This window comes from Electrona antarctica (assembly GCF_951216825.1).
Source record: "Electrona antarctica genome assembly, chromosome: 24".
Classification (NCBI taxonomy): Eukaryota; Metazoa; Chordata; class Actinopteri; order Myctophiformes; family Myctophidae; genus Electrona; species Electrona antarctica.
Window position 1 is genome coordinate 27,179,225 of NC_136803.1, and position 23,277 is coordinate 27,202,501.

Sequence of the window (23,277 nt, forward strand, 5' to 3'; positions counted from 1 at the left end):
TATGTAATTTTGTTATAAAAATAATCACCAGCAAATATTAATCTATCACTTTTTTTTCCTATTGGGACAAATGTTTGTTTTTGTTTCTTTCTTATTTTGTTCTTTTCTTTCCTCCTCCTTTTTTCCAAAGAAAGAAAACGTCCTTGTGTTGTATGATCAACAGAACCGTTGGCCCAATGCTGTTAAATAAAACAGGATCACGATGAAACTTTAGCTTTAGACATGTTGAATTGGGCGTTGGCCTCTTGATTCTAAACAGAAAGAGCATGACATTGTTTGTACCGACATATCTACACTGTTCAAAGAACAATTTCGCTCTTCTTCCTAGAAGGGCATTCAAGGGAGCAAAAGGGGTGGGGGGTGACATTAATTTAATTTAAATTACTTTTAACTTCTGCAAAAGTTCCATAGTGATGAAATAAGCTCAGTTAAATTCAAGGAGGAATGCCATATACTCCTGGGAGAAAAGTTGATGTATGTGATGGTGAAGGTGGGGCGGGCGGGGGAATCTCCTGTTCACTGGAAATGTGACAATAAAAGCGGACGTCATATCCACCTGCGCCACATCATCATGGCTGGGGGAAAAGTGACAGAGGATGATCAAAGAAAAAAACAGAACCAATTAAAATCCCCTCTGATTGTCGTGAGTAGCCATGCTGAATCTTGGCTGGAAGGTTTAAGCCTGTTATACTTTGTCGGCAACAACAGAACAGAGCACAGATTAGGCATTAGCATGTACAGTTTGTGAATGTACAGTATAAAGGAGGGGGGGGTTCCCTGTTAAATCGTTATTATTATTTCCACCATAGGTCACTAGTATTACACAACGGATGCCTGCTCATAAACTTGAATTTTGGCAAAGGAATCAACAGGATCATCAACCATACAGTAAGTCCTTAATGATAAGATAACCCCAGGGTACATTTGGAACCTATTGAACCTGTAAGGGGTGTGTACTTTACACGGAACCTCTGCGCTTTGTTTCATGCTAGTGACAATGGTTATTTGAAAATATAATTCATCAAATGATTATACATAATCATCAATAGAAATGATTACAAATCATGAATTGATCATTCAATGTATGACAAACTGGTCGATCTTTCTACAATACCATACAATAAAATAAATATTGACTTCCTTGTTCCAACAGTACCACTATTGCATACCATGTAAATTTACTTTAAAAACTTGCTTATCGTTATAACCATTATAATTACACCTTCATTGGGGTTACTTAAGTAACAGTTTTGGATGGCTTTCCACCCAATGGCGACGATATTAATAGAGCAGTCGTTTTTTCACGGACAAAGTGTACATTACACACTTGTAAAGTCTGTTACAGACCTGTAAGGGTCCATTTGAAAAGAGCTGTGAAAAGGTACGACAAAGTTTGATCAAATTGACTACTTTTGTAAGTATGTTTGTAAGTATATTTTGATGCCAATACTTAAAAATACAGGTAAAAATGCAGGTAAAACTTGTATTTCTGCTTTGTGGTATTACTTTTACTGAAGTAAAAAAAAAAGTAAAAAATTGTCCTAGCAGACAGAGACCTCAAACTAAATCACTTCTCTCACTTGGACGTTCACTCTTTAACTCTCTAAGCACCTGCATGTATGATACTTTTATTAAAAATCCTTAGTCCACGTTTCAACAGAAACTTTCATCTGAGGATGGCAGGGCCAAATGATCCCTTTTAGCCCATTTTGGGCGGGAACCCCTTTTGGTGTTAGCATCATGTTATGCTTCAGCTATTGAAAAATAGCAGATCTACAAGCTCATAGCGCGCCACCGAGTGGCGCGCTACGAGCTTGTAGGTCTGCTATTTTTGAAAAATCGACGACTGACATAGAAACATAGCTTTTTCAGAAAACTGAAATGGTTAGGCGTCAGATGATCATGGGGCCAATTATAATCACCTCCTGCAACATCCATTTATAGCATTACAAAGTGCCAGACGAACAAAAAAGCCGGGGCAATATTCAGAACAGTTTAGCTCCCCTTAACCTTTACCGTCGAGAACTAACTCTTGCCGACTAATTATGACTTGATAAAACATATATAGATAGATTCATTGTAATATCTGCCAAGATAGGGAGTATGAATTGGATGGAAGGTGGAAAAAACACACCCTCGTTTCAATCATGCACTTCGCTAACACGTGGTTTAGGCATTTCGGAAACCAAATAAAACATAATGTCTGAGGGTTGTCTTGTTTAAGCCACTTCAATGTCTTATGAGCCTAGTGTTCAAGGCATTACCGTTCATCTGCAATTTTGGGGGGAAGGGGGTGCACGACATCTTCCTAAAAACTTTCACTTGATAACACTAGGGTTTCTATTTTTTACTATTGAAAGGATCATGCTCAACATGCCAGCTACACGGAGAATGGACATGATGCAAAGGGAACCGGGGGTTGAGATATCCCCCAATGTCAACACAAATAATTTGTCATACAATGACATTTATACTTTGTCATACGATGACGCGTCACGTGTTCAGTTTGAAACCGGTCATTTTCGGCCGAGTGACGCGGTCGCACGACTAAGTATGGATGAAGCTTTACAGTAGTCGAGAGCTTCTCAAAAGCTAGGAAAGAAACAAAAACCCAACATGGAAGCCACATAGATGGTGATGGACCAATCACACAAGGCCGATCAGTGAACAGACCACCCTACTGTAGTTGACTTTTAATATATATATATATGTTTTAACTCTACTGTTACCTCAATGTGACTTTCACCATAATGTTTTCAAACCCACAAACGATCGTTTAGCAAGAGATGCTCTTGTAAACCAATCCATCTAAACATCCAGTTTTCTATTGTTTTAGTGAAGCCGGCGAATGAGAATATCCAGAAATGTTATGCCGTCTCTTATAGCGTGACAGTATCTATTCCACTCTGAGCGCATGTCCCCAAGACGACATCAAATACCATACTCATCTTCTCGTTTTGCTTTTTACTGTCATAACTCTATCATCTATTGCCGATCTCTAAATGTCCAAGTGCTAACTGTTGAGAACAAAGCCAGCATCGGCAGTCCCAACACTGTGTCGAGATCCGATCCCGGCACCATCAGACATGCTCAAGCTCACGGGGTGAACGAGGTAGCCTGGCTAATAAGCCAGACTCAAATCACACTGTCGTGTGGTATTTGAGTCTGGAGATGCTGTGTATGGATCTTGTTTCCTGGGGGGCGGGTTCAAACATTTTCTCTTTGACGCAATTGGTCAGAGCTACTGTCAGTCAAAGGTCTCAAACATTGAACGTCACTGTACCAAAGCCCGCCCATATTGCATACCGTGTCCCGATTGGCCACACCAGTTATCTGGTGTAGGAAATGGGCGTACAATTGAGCCTCTCCAGACCGTAATCCGCCGGCAGGCTTATTAGCCAGGCTATGAACGAGGGGCCTTCGATCTCTACACGCCTCAAAAAATGAAAATCGTAAAACGCTATGCTACTGAAAAACACTGGCCAACCACAAACTGAATGTCAAACGGTTATTATTATTATCTGGCAAGTGGAAAAAAGTGCTGGTCGACAAAACCAGCAGGCAAACCCAGTAGTCATTGAAAAAACCCGGACCTCCGCGTCAGCGCCTTTGTTCAGCAGAGTTGTCCCATGAAAGGCGGGTACTAAACCTCCGCGGAGAGTGGAGGTTGATACTCCGTCGTCAGCATGCAAACAGCTAAGTGGTGAGGAGGATTTACATTGAGCACGGTGGGGGGGATCAGGGACAGCTGTGTGTCTATGTGCAGCGGGGTTCCATCCAAGGCCGGTGGCTCCTCCCAGGCACTTATAAAGCCTGTACATGTGTACCATCCAACCGCACTCCCCCTGCGGACCTCGCCGAAACTTTATCGCCCCGGGGTCAGTCTGCACCGCATGTCCGCTGAGCGTGCATCCATTGAGTACTGTTAGTGCAAACGAACCCAACAAGTCCCCAGAAAAGGAAGAAATACGGACGGTTAAAATAAATCAGAGATCACAGCAATTAGCTAATGGTGGCTCTCTCTCTCTCTCTCTCATGCTGATTAATCAAAGAGTTTTGGATCGACAGGGTTTCCCCGGCAGGCTGACTGAACACAATCTGACTGTGTAGCTTGTTGGACTTTGTTAGAGAAGGAGAAAAGAAAAAACAGGACAACAAATTAGTATCAACATGAAAAAATGATAACAATAAGAACAATTTGGGAGCCTTCTTGGTTCTGTTGCAGTGTTTTCTTTTAAGGGGGCAAGGTGTTGTGGGGAGGTTCAGTTCAGGCCATAAGTAAAATTGGCAAAAAAGGAGGGGGTGCTCAGAGCCGGTGCCGGGAATCATGGCTGTAGCTACCCGGCGAGCTGCGGTTGCGGTGGGGCTTGTAGGCGTCCTGATAGGGGTCCTGGTAGTCCTGGTAAGGGTCCTGCTGCTCCCCCCGGCTGTGCTGCGAGCCCGACGACATGCGGTTGCGTCCCTTGTGCGCGCGCTCGTTGTGGTAGTTCTCGTCCGACGTCATCAGGTTGCGGCGCTCGTTGGGGGTGGAGTGGTCTCCCGTGTGGTTGCTCTGCTTCATTCTTTGGCTCTGCTGGTCGCAAGAATGTTTAGCGAGAGAACACAGGTTACACACTGAGAATGTGAACGCAGAGGTTTAGGTTAAAAACGATCTGAATGAGAACTCAGGATCAGGCTAAACAATGACTTGGCGACAATAATATCAAGGCAGTCATTTCGAACCATTAAAACAAAAAATACAAATAACAGCCTGGCTTTGTGTGTGCCCTATTGTGATGTCATGTGTGATTATGCATATATAATATAATGCAAATATAATGATCACTTATGGCCATTCTAGTAGTTATGAATTCAAGGTAGAATTATTTATTTAAGGGCCTTTCTGTGTGGAGTTTGCATGTTCTCCCCGTGTCCCCTAGGGTAGGTACCCTCACAAAAAACATGCAGTAATCCTGGTCTCTAAACTGCCTCCCCCTGGCCAGCCGGGGCGCCTGATGGAGGGGAAAAGAACTGGTCGGAATAACGTGTTCCTTAATCCACGCGCTATGTCCGGCCAAGGAAATTCCCCCCTGTCAGGTGAAAAGAAGCAGCTTGGACTCCTCATGCATAGAAGGAAGCATGAGGTCATTCCGCTGCCCACCCCCCCCCCCCCCCCCAGGTTGTAGCGCCCAGGATTACATTGGATATTTGACACTGGGTGAAAAAAAAATGGGTTGCAAAATTGTGGGAAAAAAGAAAAAGTCATGCAATGTTTAACCCATTTCGGGGCGGGAACCCCTTTTGGTGTTAGCATTATGTTATGCGTTAGCTATTGAAAAATAGCAGATCTACAAGCTCAGCTTGTAGGTCTGCAATTTTTTTTTAATCGTGAAAATGCGGCACAAATCTTTGAATATATATTCTTTCAGAAGACATTTTTTTATTTCGATATCAGCTTTTATTTCCCTGCTTTGCTGAGCCTCTACCTGCAGTCCAGAGATGGTGGTGGGATAGGGAGAGAGGGCAGTGGGTCCCAGGTTCCGTCCCAGCAGGGGGTTGAGGGGCGTGGCCAGAGAGGTGTGCGTGGCCTTCCAGTAAGCCTCCAGATACTCGGCTAAGTGCTCGCAGGCGTCCTCCAGCTGGTTCTCGTCCAGAATGATGTCAAACATCTCCTGTTAGGAGGACCAGAGACCAAGAGAATGGATGAAGAGCGAGAAGAGGGTTTCTCTGCTGGGTTACGTAAACAGTACATGCTAGGGCATTCACTTCTAGTCATTTTTACTAGTTGACTAGTTGTTTAACTCTTAGCCTGCCGCCATTAATTAATCCCTCGATTGCGTATTGCCATGGTTTAATCACGCGTGACACTTACTTTGAAGAGCCAAGTATCCGTATCGCATTTTACTATGAAACCATTCCGTGTGTGTTGACGAAGCTGGTGCTCGTTCTCTCGGTCGGTGGTGGAAAAAGTGGACCGCGAGTATCACAGCGCCTGCTACAGGCCGTTGAAAACGCTTGTCTGGGACAAAGCGTCCTCTGCAATGTCGCTTCTGTGAGATAAAGCCGTCTGAAAACAGAGCCGGCAATGTTAGTGGATGCGCGCGCATTTTCAAAATGGCCGCGCCCATTGTGTCAGAAGCATAACAAAGCTAACGGACGGTAGATTTCGATACGATCGTATTAAAACATGCATTCATGAATACATCGCTGTTAAAACGGCTTTTCCGTTTGTGGCAGGCTACAAGATTCTACGTGTTAATATTCCTATGTTCCTGGCGGGTAAACGATTAACTACCTATTATGTAAAAAAATAAATATTTGTACATTTAAAAACTGTGTACATTGGTGACTATAACTATAATCTAAAGAGTTTAAGTTTTAAAAAGACAAAAAGAGTGGCTGCACACACTGATAGCCAAAGAGCCGATTATTTATTAGGATGCAGAGTTAAACAATAAATAACAATAAATAATCGGCTCTTTGGCTATCAGTGTGTGCAGCCACTCTTTTTGTCTTTTTAAGACTTAAACTCTTTAGATGTTTTCTGCCGTGAGCTGGCACCACTACTAAGACTGGTGTGCGTGTAGCATCCTCCTGCACTGTATATAACTATAATCTACCTGATAGTTGCTTAATGCCCTAGTACATGCAGGCTAGAAAACAGGTTTACACATTATGTAAAACACTTTATACATTCTATGTATTAAGGAACGTTTATGGCTGGGGACCCCCGGAAATGCTTTTGCCATGTCTCGCGACCCCCGCCCCTGCACCCCCTCCCCACCCCCAATACAAACTGACTGCAAAAATAACCTTATAATAGAGAAGATATATCATAAATTAATACTGAAACCAGATATAATCATTAAGGAAAGTTTATGCATGTACTCTTCATTTCAATATTCCAGCCATTCAGTTGCACAATTTGTTTTTTGGAAAATAATTTGGGCACCGAGTGCCGCGCTATGAACTTGTAGGTCTGCTATTTTTTAAAAATCGTGAAAATGTGCCTGAAATCTTTGAATATATATTCTTTCAGAGTTTCAGTTTTTAACTAAAATCTTTGCTTCTGGGGTGTCCCTGGAACAACATATTTTGAAATATTGAGAACCACTGATTCTTTTTAATTTTGACGTCAGGCCTAAATGGGTTAAGGTACCACTAAAATGAAGTTGTATCGTGTCTGTGTGGCTCCACTGAAAAAACCCCCCACTATAATAAAGTTTGTTATGGTTCTTATGACGATCTTACCGGTGGACACTGGGCCAGTTTGTCAGCCGCCACCAGCTGGACGTTGAGGTGTTTGCTCTGGGACTTTCCTCTGGATTTCACCAGCCTTTGCAGAACCTATAGATCACAGGATGGGAGGACAGAGGACACATTTAAGGTTCTGAATGATGGCACTAGACTAGGACCTGACATTAGAGCTCTGTGGTTTCCAATCAGGCTTTGATTAGGCCTGCATTGGTGCATTGGACGGTACAACACCCTGATAGGCGAGCGGTTTCGGATGTTATCTCCGTATTTAACCCATTTTGGGGCGGGAACCCCTTTTGGTGTTAGCATTATGTTATGCTTTAGCTATTGAAAAATAGCAGATCTACAAGCTCATAGCGCGCCACCGAGTGGCGCGCTACGAGCTTGTAGGTCTGCTATTTTTGAAAAATCGAAGAACGACACATAGCTTTTTCAGAAAACTGTCAGGATGTAGAAGACATTTTTAGAATCTGATCTCAGGTCAAAATGGTTTAATGTCCGTCATCAGCCGTTATCAACACCATTCAATTATGCAGCCAGTATGGACAGTTCCTATACTGATGTTCTGCGTCCGTGAGTGTAAAAACCACCACTTTGGCACAGCGAATTCCAAGGTGCAAGTGAGGCACTCGTCCAAAGAGGAATACTTTCCTCAGCGGTAGTGGTAGTCTTAATAGCTAGAAGTAATGTGTATTACGCACAGAAAAAAAGCTTGGAAATGATGCCATCTGGATACAGCCCCTTAAAGCAGCCATGTAAGACAGTTTCATGCTGTTTTCTCTTCGGAGGCAATACATTTCACTTCCGCATTTCCTTGGCCGCCTACTCGCGGTAGGCAGTATGCGGAAATGTCCATTTAACTTATGTTATGCTTTGGCTATTGAAAAATAGCAGATCTACAAGCTCATAGCTCATAGCACCGAGTGCCGCGCTATGAACTTGTAGGTCTGCTATTTTTTTTTAATCGTGAAAATGTGCCTGAAATCTTTGAATATATATTCTTTCAGAGTTTCAGTTTTTAACTCAAATCTTTGCTTCTGGAGTGTCCCTGAAACAACATATTTTGAAATATTGAGAACCACTGATATAGAAACATGAGGTTTTTCAGAAAAAAATAAATTTTAAAAATATTTTTTTGTCCATACTGGCTGCATTGAATGGTCTTGATAAGAACATACTGGCGATTATAGGTTGATAGCATTCGAAGTGGGTGGAGATAGGCCTGGATAGTGTGCAGGTAAATGTGAATCTGTGCAAAACCTCTAGGCCTGTGCAGCTACTCCATGAGGCAATTTATAATATAATTAGCCCATTCTCTACTGTAGAAGCAAAGGTGTTCACTTAAACCACTTATACCCCTACAATATGTGACCACATCTGACAAAATGGTCCTCATCTCGCCTAGAATGAAAAGGCACAACATGACAAAATAAACTCGATTTTTGTTTGGGTGTGATTTTCGTTTTTTTCATATTAACACAGTTTAGGGTTAAAATGGTCACATCTCCTTCAAATATTTTCCAATTTCATTGAATGATACATTTGAGCCATTGAATTCCATGCGTTGAATCACTAGGGTCAACGTGGGTCAACGTGCAACAAGACATATCACACCGCAGGGACAACGCTAAAACCGTCTTGACCCTAGGGCTTAAGATCTCCATATTTGGATATATGTCAGAACCGGTTCTGACATTCCACATGTTGATCCTTCCCCATTCATCCTTTCTCTTTGATGTCTCCCTTTTAACTTATACCTGTCCATTCAAATTTCAAACTAGACGGGCCTGCCCCAAAGTTATTAGTGCAGCCGCGCCCGGCAGCCGGCGAAAACTAGAGTTCTCAACAGGCCCGACCCTACCTGGGCCCTCATCAAACCCTGTACACTCAAGAGAATGTCCCCGCTATCAACCTTAGATCTCCATTATACTGTATGGAGCTGACCTGTTCTGACATTCCATATGTTAGTTGATCTGACCTCATCAAACCCTGTACACTCAAGACATGCTCCTTATATGGCCAGTACATAATACATGTACCCCCTCCATACCAAAGTGGCATGCCAGCCAGCAGTCTGCCGTCAACGAGGCAGATGCGTGCACGCAACCTTGCCCTCAGGCGTCTTACTGGTAATAGTCTTAGGCTGTTATATGGTTTGATTTGTCGTTTGTGACTGTGACTGGCATTTGATTGCATTTATCATCACTGAATATGATGTCATCAAGAGTCAGCCTAAGTTAAAACAAAGACTCTGGATAGTACAGAGCATTCTATTCCAAGCCAGATTAAAAACTGCCATGGCTTTTTGTCATCTCCACTGTTCTCCAGACTATCAGTACAAATTGGCATTTGTCAAGACAGAACAGACCAGAAGTGATGAATTGCATATTCTGGAGCGGATCTACCTGTACAAGCTCACAGTGCATTGAGTGCATCACGTCGTTGTGAGCTTGTAGATCGGCTATTTCTGGCAAATATATTTTCTGTACAGGGTAAAATAGATATAGGGTAGGTCAGATTCTTGGCCAAGTGAACTAATCATTCCAGCCTTGATGGGTTGCGTCTGTGTTCAAAGAAAATAATAGCCTACTCTGGTGTCAGTGAAAGTGGTGCAACGCTGAGATGGAATAGTACTATACAGCACATTTTGAAGAAAGACAGCTATAGGTGGCTCATTTACATTACATTACTGTGGTTGTAATTTAAATGATTGTTGTAAATGTATGCAGTCTCCAATCTCCATCAGGTGAGACAATCCAAAACCATTCGCGTGCTAGCATAGGACAGCACTTGACATGTTCACAGTCACAAACCATTGATATGTAGAGAGCCGTTCATGTTAATTTGTGCTACACCTCTCCATTTGTTGGTTTTCACATTCAAAGCCTCAGACCTGAGTGTGATTGTTTTTGTTCGACGGTGTGAATGTTTGAATAGACCCTCCTCTCATTTACATGGACCCATTGCTTTAGTATCAATGACTGCCATGATGTCACAGGGCAGCGCACTCGCCGCACTGTGAGCTTGTAGATATGCTATTTTCAATGTGCGGCACAGCGAGCGCACATTGATAGTACAGTACATCAAACCTTTGATGAGCTGTTGTGGACCATCTGGTGGCTTTGTATGTATTTGTACATACTATGTTGAGATGTGCTCTATGGATCGCTGTAGGACAGCTGTGGACCAGGCTCATATTGTTGCTAACAGCCTCTGATTAGTCCCTGTGGAGGGTTTTGGTGTCTGGTCTCAACCATCTGCACGATACCGGCTTTCTCTGTTTCCAGGAGGTGCCTTTGACTCAGAACTGAGTCAGAATTACTCAGCATAACCAATAACAAAAATAACACCATTCTATGTTTATGAATTGAATACATAGGACCACAGTGGGCGGCGGTGGCTCGGGTAGAGTTTCCGGATGGTAACCGCAAGGTCGCCAGTTAGAACCCGGGCTCCCCCAGAGTTAGTGTCGAAGTGTCCTTGAGCAAGACACTGAACCCCAAATTGCTCCTGATGTGCTTGTTGGTGCCTTGCATGGTTTCTGCCGCCATCAGTGTATGAATGTGTGTGTGAATGGGTGAATGTAATGCACAATCTATGTAAAGCGCCTTGGATAAAGGCGCTATATAAATGCACCATTTACCATTTACCATATGAAAGCTTACATTCGGTACTTTAAAAATTACTCTGGTCGAGATGAGGACCATTTTGTCAGATGCGGTCACATATATACTTCAGGCCCGGATTGGACAGTCTGGCAATTCTGTCAAATGCCAGAAGGGCTGGGCAGTCATGGCGCCGGGGCTGAGCCAAAATAAAAATAAGAACTAATAAAAAAGACATAGTAGCGTCCTTTGAGCGGTCTTTGGGCCGGTGAAGACAACACATGTCAGGGCCGATTTTCTGTGCCGTTCCGTGCCTTCATTGACCGCAGTTCACTAGGGGTCTGTACTTGCTCTTCACCGAAAATAGTAGCTCACAATACACCACGTTGCGAGCTTGTAGATCAGCTTTTTTCACTTAATGTTTGTCGCATAACAATGACAGTAGGGTTCATGTGGTTAATTGACTTGACCTTTTAAATGAGGGGGATACATCCCAGTGTTCAAAGAAAAGGGCAGCTGATTGTGCACACACTTTTCCATGCATGGTGACATGCAATCATGGATACATAAAAAATATCACGATATTGCATAAATACAGCAATATCACGGTAATAACGCAATTTTGGGCCCCCGCCTACTACCATTGCATGACATACACAAAAATGCCTGCATTTATAGGGTGAGGTTAAAGGAGAATTTCGGCTAAAAAGACTTTCTTACCCTTATTTGTAGTTGCTACATCCCCACCAAAGAGGTCCAGGTGTTATTTTGTGCAAAAACCCATTATTGGCAATTTCCCCTACCATAAGCCCTCAATGGGGCATTGTGTTTTAGTGCTAATTCACTTATTTCCATCGAAATAAGTAGTAAAGTGTGCCACTTGGGATACTATTTACATTATGAAGAGAGGATAAAACCTCTTTGGTGGGGACGTAACGTAACAACTACAAATAAAGGTAAAGGCTCATACATAGGCTGGATTTTCGGTGGTTAGGTGACCACCGAACTACAACATGACGTCACGAGCCGCGGTGAAGAGCAAACCACCGCCACCGCCTCAGCCCTTCTCGCTGTTTTTACTCACCACCGCTCAACGTCATTTCAGCTCCGGTGGTCAGCTCACCACCGGAGCGGTGGTCACCTCACCACCGAACATCCAGACTATGAATAGGCCTTAAGAAAGCCTTCTAGCCCGAAATTCTCCTTGAAGAAGATAATCAAGGCAATCTTTTGAGACATAACATTGCTTATAGCCTAAGATACTGCATGAGTGAGGGAGGGGACACTGACAGCCTTCATCTGTGCTATAGACGGATGCTTTCAGCAGGAGGGAATTCTTATTTAAAGTGTTCATGCGTGTTTGCCTTCATCAACATTCACAATCAATAAAACTCCAATTGAGACATTTTGTGTGACAACTGCAGTGGACAAAACTGAGAGATGCAATTAGTGCTCCACCGTTTTCCACCTGTGTCACCTGTTTTCCGATCAGCTACGCAAGACCAGACGGTGAGCCCCGTGTGTGAGCCACTAAACACTGCTGTTCTGAGGAGAAATAAAGGTCATTGAAGTTGGCTACCTTTGTAAGGTTTAAAGGAGATACAGTATAAATGTGTTAATGTCACAAATAGATGCTACTGTACACCTCACATCAGAGAGGCGAAGGCCAGAATGTTAACTAGGTTGCTAGGTGATGTTGTCAACAGCAATAGAGCGTGGCAGCGGTGGCCGAACGGTTTGCGGAACGGTCTTGATACCGGAAGGTCGCCAGTTCGTATCCCCGGACTGGCACGTTAAAATTACCACCGCTGAAGTGCCCTTGAGCAAGGCATTGAACCACTACCATGAAATGTTCTATGAGCAGGGCCTGGCTGTAAACAAGTAGCTGATGCTTAGTCCAGTTACCCTGGGTAAATATAGTAACTTTGCGCCATCTTGAAAGCCGCGAAAAATCCTGCTTAGGGTGCCAGATTGCTCAGGACCGGCCCTGGTAACTGCCTTCAGTTGGCCCCTTCATTATTTCCCTGTAAAATGGCCGATCTACACTGCGACATACTGTATTGTGAGCTTATCAATCTTTGCCGAATGTTCGGGGTGCTAGGAGATTCATGTGGTTGATATAGTTTAAGGTCTACCATATGCCTTACCTTTGGCGAGGAGACTTTCACATGGACAATGATGGGAGCCAGAGAGGTTTTCAGAAGCTGGGCAGGGTGGTTTATCGTGTCGGCATCCAAGACCACCAGCTGGAGGGAACGAGCGAGCTCGAAGATCCTCTCAATTTCACTCTGCACCTCCGCTAGAAAGGGGGGTTGGAAACAAAATGGACTATTTATATTGATTGCAATGACTCAATTCAACATTCACAACGTTTTTGGCATGGGTAGATATACTAAAAGCTATACAAGTAAATTATTACATTTACTTGTATAGCTTGTGTTGCTTTTGGAAGCGTCGTACTGTACCTAGGCTAGAGCGGGTGTTGGACCTCTCGATGATAGCCCTCTTACTGGGATTATTCAGAACGGACCGTTTGGCTAACGATATATCTGCTGTCACTCGTGTGATGGATATCCTGCAACAGAGGAGGAGAATTAAACCCTTTAACAAAATCCAATCGGAAGCTTTCGAGTTTCTTGAAAAGTGAAAGCTGCAAAATAGCTCCTGTGAGTGAAAAATGAAGCGAGTGGTGCAACTCCTTGTGGGGGTCCTCGCACAAATAATGTATTATTTGTGAAATCTAACTCAGGTCTCCTAATGAGTAGATTTTCTTATAAAACATTAAATATAACAATAATTAAATCAAGTCATTTTGAGGCAGAGACAAGCTTGTAGAATGTAAAGCAATGTGATGTTCTTATGCCTATAAATATATTAAAATGTAATTTTCCTTAACCCCTAAAATCAATCTTTATATTAGGGCTGCCAATCAATTAAAATATTTAATCATGATTAATCGCATGATTGTCCATCGCAAATTAATCGCATATTTTTTATCCGTTCTAAATATACCTTAAATCAGTGGTTTTCAAACCTTTTCATATCAATATTTATTCTGCATTTGAGCCACGGGACGCCATTTGATGAGATTTAGCCTTGCAGACCCAAACTAAAGAATAGCCTATGTTCACATTTCCATGCTGTATTGATGTTGGTAAATTAAAGTAATGCAGATGTTTAACAATAATTAAACTGTTGAGAGTGTAAAATGGAACCTCAAGATTTAAATATCTATTTCAAGTTTTTAATAATCTTATCACCATGGGAGTAGACAAATGCTTTATGCAAATGCATGTTTTTTATTATTATTATTGGAACAATGACAAACACTGTCCAGGATCCTCTCTCTCTCTCTCTCTCTCTCTCTCTCTCTCTCACACACACACACACACACACACGCACGCACGCACGCACGCAAGTCTCTCAATGCTCTATCAAACTTCACATGCATTAATTGCGCGTCAAAAAATGAGTGCTATTAAAATTAATTTGCGTTAAGACGTTATTATCGCTTTAACATTGACAGGTCTAATTAAAATATAAATTTCCTTAACCCCCAAAACAAATCTTTGTAACATTGTTACAGTCAGTTGTGTATTAACTACAGTACTACTAAAAGCAGGGCGAAAAGATGGGCAAGCTAGGTGTTAATTAATTTGCATGTCATTGTGTGAAATCCAATGCGAATTTAGACTTGTTGGTTGGTTGGTGTTGTGTAGACGAAAGCATGCACTCTCTATGTAGGCTACCAGACCAGAATAGTGACCATCCCCCTTCATTTCAAACACTACATGCAAATTAACCTTGCCCATGTGCTTGCATTTGTGTCATAGCTAGGACTCTTGACTGGAAGTTGAAACCAGACTCCTGTAGGCTACACTCTCAGAGATAAATGAGGATTCCATTGTGTAACTGTAACTCATTGATGGATTGACTACTTTATTTGCAAGAAACAGTTTGCAAGAAACACGCACATAAAGTACAGTTGAATACAAACACGAGTATGATATAAAGCGCTTTGGATAAAAGTGCTATATAAAAGCACAATTTACCATTTACCAAAATATGGCCTGTTTCCATTGAGGTCCTGTGTATTCAATTAATCAAAACATAGCCCAGGAGTTCTGTACGGTTACGAAATGTAACTCAGTTTCCACTTCATTTTGTGTGCAGTGGATGCATACTGTAGTGTAGTCTGTCTTCTCTAGGGAGATAGGACTGCATACGACGGCCTTTCTCAATTGCAAGACTCTGCTCACTGAGTCTGTACCCAGTCAAGTTTTGTCTTTGTTTTGGGTCTGTTTGGGTTGCGTCTTTCAAAGTAAATGGAACATGAAAACTAATGATACATTCAAAACAAACGACATTGTGTTAGGGTTCATAGTTGATTGATTTAATCCTTTATGAACAGTGTGCAGGGAAAAAAACACAGGAGAGCACAGTTTGAAGTGAATAAAATGCACCCTGGCTCCATTGTTTGGGACACAGCTAAAGGTGTTGGATGCGCCGTGGGGGGTGGGGTAATATGAACTGTCTTGCCAGGAAATTGTGAAGCATTTTAGCTCACATCTGTATTAAACTCCTGAACATCAGTAAATATTAATTAAAATACTCTATATTCTCTTGCATCCAAAGTATACCTAAAGTATTACCGATTTCCAATACTTTTACTTCTACTCCACATCTCAGAGGCAAATATTGTAATTTTACAGACAGACAGACAGACAGACAGACAGACAGACAGACCCTGACTATCTGTGCCACTATTTGTTAAATAGAGTAAATTTAATAGAGTTAAATATCTATAAGGGTCCATTTGGATAACAACTATCCATTTAGCTGGGGACCACCTGGAGCCCCTCAGGGACCACTGGTGGTCCACAGACAGGTTGAGATCCTCTGCTTTAGCAGTTCATGCAAGGATTTTACATGATTAGATTCCAGCCTTTGTTTATATTTTAATATATTTAAAGATTATAGCCCATTCAATATACCAATGTAAATAACTTTAAAGAGCTAATAAAAGCCATGCATTATTTTGTATTATGTGTAATTCCTGGGTGTTATATTTCATAGATTGTCCCTGCCTCAAAATGTCTTGATTTAAAGCATTCCTGCCTCATACTGACACAAAATGCCTGTGTCTGACCATTAGTTGCTCTCTGCTGCCATCTCCTGGTGACAGCATGGAATAAAGTGGTACCACCAAAGACGTGGTGCCACGTGGTGCCAGGGAGGCACCACCAGTGACACTTTGGAGTGCTCACCATACAGTTAATGTGTGTGTGTGTGTGTGTGTGTGTGTTAGGCTGCACAACAGTGACACTTGGTTGTGAAAAACGAACCAAACGCTATTTTCGTGCTCGGACAGACCCAGCCAGGGACCCATGCAGGGATGGACGCAGGGACACACAAAGCTCCGAAATGAAGTGGTTGTGCCACTAAAAAAACAACCTTATCACTTTAGACCGTTTAGGAGAAAGTCTACCTGAAAATCTCACTATACCATCAACAGCTTTGTAAAAATCACACCCGTGTGAACTGAGTGGTGCAACTCCCCCCCCCCTATCTCTCTCTCTGTTTCTGGCACAACAGCGCCACTTTTGCCCCTACTGGTACTCATAGTCACATAGTCACACACATAGTCACATTAACACGGACATTGCTGTTCCTTGGAGTGGTTGCACCACTCAAAAATCATACATTCTGCTGTTACAGGAGGCAAATTCATCAGGTTTATTATTAGCATGATTCCATGAGGTGAGCTCCCCTGCGGTAGCCTGGAAGCCTCTACTAATAAGCGTCTGAGCGTATCAGAGCCAGAAAGAAGGTGACACAGTGGGAGGCATGGCGTGTGCTTTGCAGTGCTGTTTTTGGCAGAAAACCTTGATTTTAGTTTTAGTCATAGTCTCTCGAATAGTTTTCATTTAGTTTTAGTCACATTTGAGTCACCTGGAATGTTTTAGTGTTAGTCTAGTTTTAGTCGACTAAATGTCATAAGATTTTAGTCGACTAAATCTACAGTTGATTTAGTCGAATAAATTGTATTTTGGCGGGCCTTGATGCCGTCGTTTTTCCACTTGCTGAAAATAGCCGATCTACAAGCCCACAACGCGTCGCAGCGCGACGCGTTGTGGGCTTGTAGATCGGCTATTATCAGCATGCAACTAATTGTAAAATGACTTCTACTGGATCTCTTGTCCACTAGTCCCTTCCTAACATTTTAGTCTAGTTTTTATTTGTTGACGAAATTGTCAGTATATTTAGTCTTAGTTTTAGTCATCATAGCTTAGTTTTTATTTAGTTTCCAATAGATTTCGTCAGTGGAAAAAGGTAGTCGACGAACATTTTTCGTCTCAGTTTTAGTCGACGAAATCAACACTGGTGCTTTGCCCGACAAAGTCAACAAGAGCAGTGAAACTGAGGGAACATAGTGTCACTCTTCTGAGTCATTCTCTCTCCTACCAAAAGTCCACCCGGCCTGGAATTGATGATATGCACACGGCTGCCATCTTGCTGCCAGCAAGGTGCTACCTAGGTGCAACTCCCCATAGACAGCCCATTCATCCAAACAGAACAGTCCTATCAAATTGCATTAACTAACGTCAAACCCACCAGCATTGCAGCTGTACGGAAAGCTTGAATTATCCTCCCTCTTTCTATCTGCAATGTGTTTTTTTTTTTTTTTTTTAATATATATATATATTTTTTTAATTTAAATTTAAAAGCACAGTTAAAGCATAATAACAATAATATTATTATACAAAAAACGTGGACAAAACAAAACAAGAAGAGACAAATCTACTGTACAGAGAATTTTTTTTCCGGAAGCAATCGATCCAGACTGAGATAGCGGAAAATAACTAACCTATAACATTTCTGATACAGGTAAGGACACATTTTCCATATAATTCAAATAAGGTTGCCAAATCTTCAAAAATGTTTCAAACCCTTTCGAATTTCTCAAAATATAAGTAATCTTCTCAAGAGGAACACAACTGTTCATTTCTAAGAACCATCTTGCGATAGGTGGGGGGGGAGTCAGACTTCCATGTTATTGCAATGCAATGTGTTTGTTAATACAAATCCACTGTAGACATGTTGTGAGCTACTCCCTGTCAAGACATTCCTTGCAGATGATTTTTTTTTAAGTGCTGGAGTTTGGAAGTGCTCGTTGACTATCACTCAACAGCCCATGTGTACCACCTGTTTAGAATCTGCATGTAATGCAGGAGGCTGCAGGAGGTTGCTTTGCTGATAAACTCTGACACTTTGAAAAATAATCATCTGCAAGGAATTGCTTGACAGGAAGTAGCTCATAACATGTATACGGTGGATTTTTATGAAACAAACACTTTGCAGATAGTAAGACGATAATTCAAGCTTTCCGTACAGCTGTACTATGTTGGTGAGTTTGACGTTATTTAATACAATAAAATAGGACTTTTCTGTCCATGGGAATTTTCACCTAGGTAGCACCTTGCTGGCAAGATGGCAGCCGTGTGCATATCATCAATAGGACTAAAGCCAATTCTGTTGCATTACCATTAGTAGCTTTATTCAGACAACAGGAAAATCTGATGTTTGTTTGGATCAAACAGGATCAAGACAGAAAAAATCCGGGCACACAAGAGTATAAAAAAAATCACACCCGTGTGAACTGAGTGGTGCAACCCCCCCCCCCCCCCCCTCTCTCTCTCATTAGCAGGCAGCACTATCTCTCTCTCTGGCACAACAGCGCCCCTACTGGTACTCATGAGTCACACATGAGTCACACACAAACATAGTGACAAACATAGGTTAACGTCACGGACATTGCTGTTCCTCGGAGTGAATGCACCACTCAAAAAGAGGAACAGCCATTATTTAATTAAAAAGCGACCATGAAACGTCTTCATCAGGGCGACAGACCTGACATTTAAAACACACACAAAGTAACCACTGCTGTCCTGCTTTAAACGGAAGCGCTGGGCTTGTTCAGCTTACCTGCCGTCAAATCTGTGCTTGAGGAAGTCAAACAGAGCTTTCTGCATCATATCCGTTACCTAGGACAGAACAAGAAAAAATCGGTCAACTTATTGGTAAAGAAATTAGCCTACAGTTGTTATATTTTATAGGCATTTATTTTTGCTGTCTTAGTTTGTTGCCTTTTATGTATTTTGCCGCCGACCCCCATCTGAAAATATGTCGTTCCAGGAACCCCTCAGAAGCAAAGACTTGAGTTAAAAATGTTCGCTCTGAAAGAATATATATTCAAAGATTTGTGCCGCATTTTCACGATTTTTCAAAAATAGCAGACCTACAAGTTCATAGCACGGCACTCGGTGCCGCGCTATGAGCTTGTAGATCTGCTATTTTTCAATAGCTAAAGTATAACATAATGCTTTAAACACCAAAAGGGGTTCCCGCCCCCAAAATGGGTTAAAGGATTTAGTAAACACAGGGAGCTATATATACTGGCAAAATAAGAAAAGTCTTTGAAAGTCTCTAAATAGTCTTTTTGCTAAATCAGGGGTTCTCAACGTTTTTTGGCGGGGGACCCCCAAAAATGCTTTGGCAACGTCTCGGGACCCCTGCCCCGCCCCCTCCCGACCCCCAATATAAATTAACTGCTACAATAACCTTAATAATAGAGACAATACACCATAAATAAATACTGAAACCAGATATAATCATTAGGGAAGTTGTATGCATGTACTATGTGTACTATGTAAACTCTTCATTTCCACTTTCCAGCCATTCAGTTGCAACAAAAAAAAATCACACCCGTGTGAACTGAGTGGTGCAAGGTCTTATATAGCCTGATCAGCTGTGGTCTGACGTAATGTCAGTGACCATAGTAACCATGCTCACCTGTGCACGGACACGTACACAGGTACACAAACATACAGACAAAGCTGGTTGTTGGAGTGGTTTGCACCACTCAAAAACCCACGGGTTGAGAACCTGTGCTAAATGATAGAAATCACCCAGAACTATCTACATTCTACGGTATGTGGCAGCCATGATAAGAGCCAAGTCTTATCTCTAAATGCTAAAGGAAGGTGCTTCAATGCTTTCTTATCTCCTTTAGCATTGGGAACACGGGCATCATCCTTTACCGCCCCACAGATTTGCCGCCCCACAATTCTGTGCACCAAGTAATATTAAAAAAGACAGTACAGTACCTATCAATAAAGGCTCAGAAAAGCCTGAAAGAATTACTTTAAAAGAAAGGAAAAAAAAATCGGCTATGAGTTATGTGGTGATTGAACACAGATCTGTAATTAGATCAGCCTATCATTCTGTCTATAAACCTCAGAATTAACCCATTTTGGTGTTTTAAGCATTACGTTATACTTTAGCTGTTGAAAAATAGTAGATCTACAAACTTGTAGGTCTGCTATTTTTGAAAAATCGTGAAAATGTGCCTCAAATCTTTGAATATATATTCTTTCAGAGTTTCAGTTTTTAACTGAAATCTTTGCTTCTGGAGGGTCCCTGGAACAACATATTTTAAGATGGGGGTCGGCGGCATATTACATATAATTTGTGGGGTCCTTGACATGAAATATTGAGAACCACTGATATAGAAACATGAGGTTTTTCAGAAAAAAATACATTTTAAAAAGACATTTTTTAAATTTCGACGTCAGGCCTAAATGGGTTAAAAGGAAACAATAACCCTGCACTCCTTGAATAATGTGCATGATGGACTGATGCGCAGCATAGGTAATATCAGTATTTTCTGCTGAATACTTAAAAAAAATAAAAATGTAATGTTTTTTTTTGTGGCTTTCGCCTTTATTTTATACTTTTTATGGAGGGACAGACAGTAGGCTGACAGGAAATGGGGAGAGAGATGGGGGGATGACATGCAGTAAAGGCCGTCGGGTTCGGGAGTCGAACCCACGGCACAGACTGGATTACCAGCCAAGGTGCCTGGACCGCTGAGCCACGGCCCAGGCCCTGCTGAATACTTTTAATCACTATTATTTTTATCTATTGGTTTTGTTAAGTATGGTAAAAAGCCTATGTAGTGTATGTGATCTTAAAGTAATAATATCCAAACATAGACCGTCACAACCACATGCATACATTTACATACATTCTCATGCACTCGCATGCACTCGCATGCACACGCACGCACGCACGCACGCACGCACGCACCATTCAGGGGCTGCTTCTCTGCTCTCCCGTTCTAATTTCAAACCTTGTTCTACTTTTGATGCTGATGCGTTTGCACCCAGAAGGTTGTTACCGCGGCAACAGTGCACACTGGGGGGGGGGGGGGGGGGGGGGGGGGGGGGGGAGAGTGATTGTGTTCTCTACTTGCAAGGAGAGGAGGAGGAGATAGAGAGATGGAGGGAGGGAGAGGAGGAGGGGAAGGAGAGATGGAGGGGGGAGGGAGAGGAGGAGATGGAGGGAGGGAGGGAGAGGAAGAGGGGATGGAGGGAGGGAGGGAGGGAGAGGAGGAGGGGATGGAGAGATGGGAGGAGGAGGGGGGGATGGAGAGATGGAGGGAGGGAGAGGGGGGGGATGGAGAGATGGAGGGAGGGAGAGGGGGAGGGGATGGAGAGATGGAGGGAGGGAGGAGGGGATGGAGAGATGGAGGGAGAGGAGGAGGGGATGGAGAGATGGAGGGAGAGGAGGAGGGGATGGAGAGATGGAGGGAGAGAGGAGGGGATGGAGAGATGGAGGGAGAGAGGAGGGGATGGAGGGGATGGAGAGATGGAGGGAGAGGAGGAGGGGATGGAGAGATGGAGGGAGAGGAGGAGGGGATGGAGAGATGGAGGGAGAGAGGAGGGGATGGAGAGATGGAGGGAGAGAGGAGGGGATGGAGAGATGGAGGGAGGGAGAGGAGGAGGGGATGGAGAGAGGGAGGGAGAGGAGGATGGGATGGAGAGATGGAGGGAGAGAGGAGGGGATGGAGAGATGGAGGGAGAGAGGAGGGGATGGAGAGATGGAGGGAGGGAGAGGAGGAGGGGATGGAGAGATGGAGGAAGAGGAGGGGATGGAGAGATGGAGGGAGAGAGGAGGGGATGGAGAGATGGAGGGAGGGAGAGGAGGAGGGGATGGAGAGAGGGAGGGAGAGGAGGGGATGGAGAGATGGAGGGAGAGAGGAGGGGATGGAGAGATGGAGGGAGAGAGGAGGGGATGGAGAGATGGAGGGAGGGAGAGGAGGAGGGGATGGAGAGAGGGAGGGAGAGGAGGAGGGGATGGAGAGATGGAGGGAGGGAGAGGAGGAGGGGATGGAGAGAGGGAGGGAGAGGAGGATGGGATGGAGAGATGGAGGGAGAGAGGAGGGGATGGAGAGATGGAGGGAGAGAGGAGGGGATGGAGAGATGGAGGGAGAGAGGAGGGGATGGAGAGATGGAGGGAGGGAGAGGAGGATGGGATGGAGAGATGGAGGGAGAGAGGAGGGGATGGAGAGATGGAGGGAGAGAGGAGGGGATGGAGAGATGGAGGGAGGGAGAGGAGGAGGGGATGGAGAGATGGAGGAAGAGGAGGAGGGGATGGAGAGATGGAGGGAGGGAGAGGAGGAGGGGATGGAGAGATGGAGGGAGAGGAGGAGGGGATGGAGAGATGGAGGGTGAGAGGAGGGGATGGAGAGATGGAGGGAGGGAGAGGAGGAGGGGATGGAGAGATGGAGGAAGAGGAGGAGGGGATGGAGAGATGGAGGGTGAGAGGAGGGGATGGAGAGATGGAGGGAGGGAGAGGAGGAGGGGATGGAGAGATGGAGGAAGAGGAGGAGGGGATGGAGAGATGGAGGGAGGGAGAGGAGGAGGGGATGGAGAGATGGAGGGAGAGGAGGAGGGGATGGAGAGATGGAGGGAGGGAGGGAGGGAGAGGTGTGGCGAGGGTGATGGATGAATGAAGCTGCAGACTATTCAGATTCTAAAGAATGGATGGAGGGCTGGAATGGAACTATTGAATATTTTATTTTTAGAATAATCGTGTTTTTGATGTGTTTTTAATTTCTATATCAACGATATAGAAATCAATTTAATCGATTAGTCTGATTAACCACTTAAGCCCTATTTTATACTTGTACGTCGTACGTTACAACGACGTCGTGCAAAAATCGTTGCTGCCCTTGCTCCTTTTTTTCGTGCACCTTGGCAGAAATAATTGCTCACGACACGCTGTGTCTCCGCTGGAGGCTAGCGTTCTATAAGAGGATCTTGTATGTCGTGTTTGTCTGTGCTTGTCCGGAGCTAATCTCGCACACCGCTGGACCGATCAGTACCACATTTCCTGTGCACACTGCCAGTAAGCCGAAGAAGAAGTGAACCGAAACTTGTATTGTTAGAACACGTGGCTGGTACCTAATTGTCTCCACCAGGCCGAAGGCATGGGGAGAGAGTATGTTTTGCACTCCGTCCGTGTGTGTGTGTCCGTCCGCCCGTCCGTCCTTCCGTCCGTCTGTTACCAGCTAATCTCCGGCACCATTAAC

At 43.5% G+C, this 23,277-nt stretch overlaps 1 protein-coding gene across 2 annotated transcripts in view; it reads right to left on the reverse strand.

The window, feature by feature from the left end:
• Positions 1-4,306: 4,306 nt before the first annotated feature.
• LOC306916977 (voltage-dependent L-type calcium channel subunit beta-4-like) overlaps positions 4,307-23,277 on the reverse strand; it is a gene marked incomplete at both ends in the record, with an annotated part of 45,470 nt that continues 26,499 nt past the window's right edge. For both annotated transcript variants that reach the window (XM_079495084.1, XM_079495085.1), the window contains 6 exons: positions 4,307-4,570; positions 5,466-5,651; positions 7,231-7,326; positions 12,989-13,140; positions 13,307-13,416; positions 18,828-18,886. In XM_079495084.1, coding sequence (XP_079351210.1) covers positions 4,307-4,570; positions 5,466-5,651; positions 7,231-7,326; positions 12,989-13,140; positions 13,307-13,416; positions 18,828-18,886 — 867 coding nt within the window. The remainder of the gene's footprint in view (positions 4,571-5,465; positions 5,652-7,230; positions 7,327-12,988; positions 13,141-13,306; positions 13,417-18,827; positions 18,887-23,277) is intronic.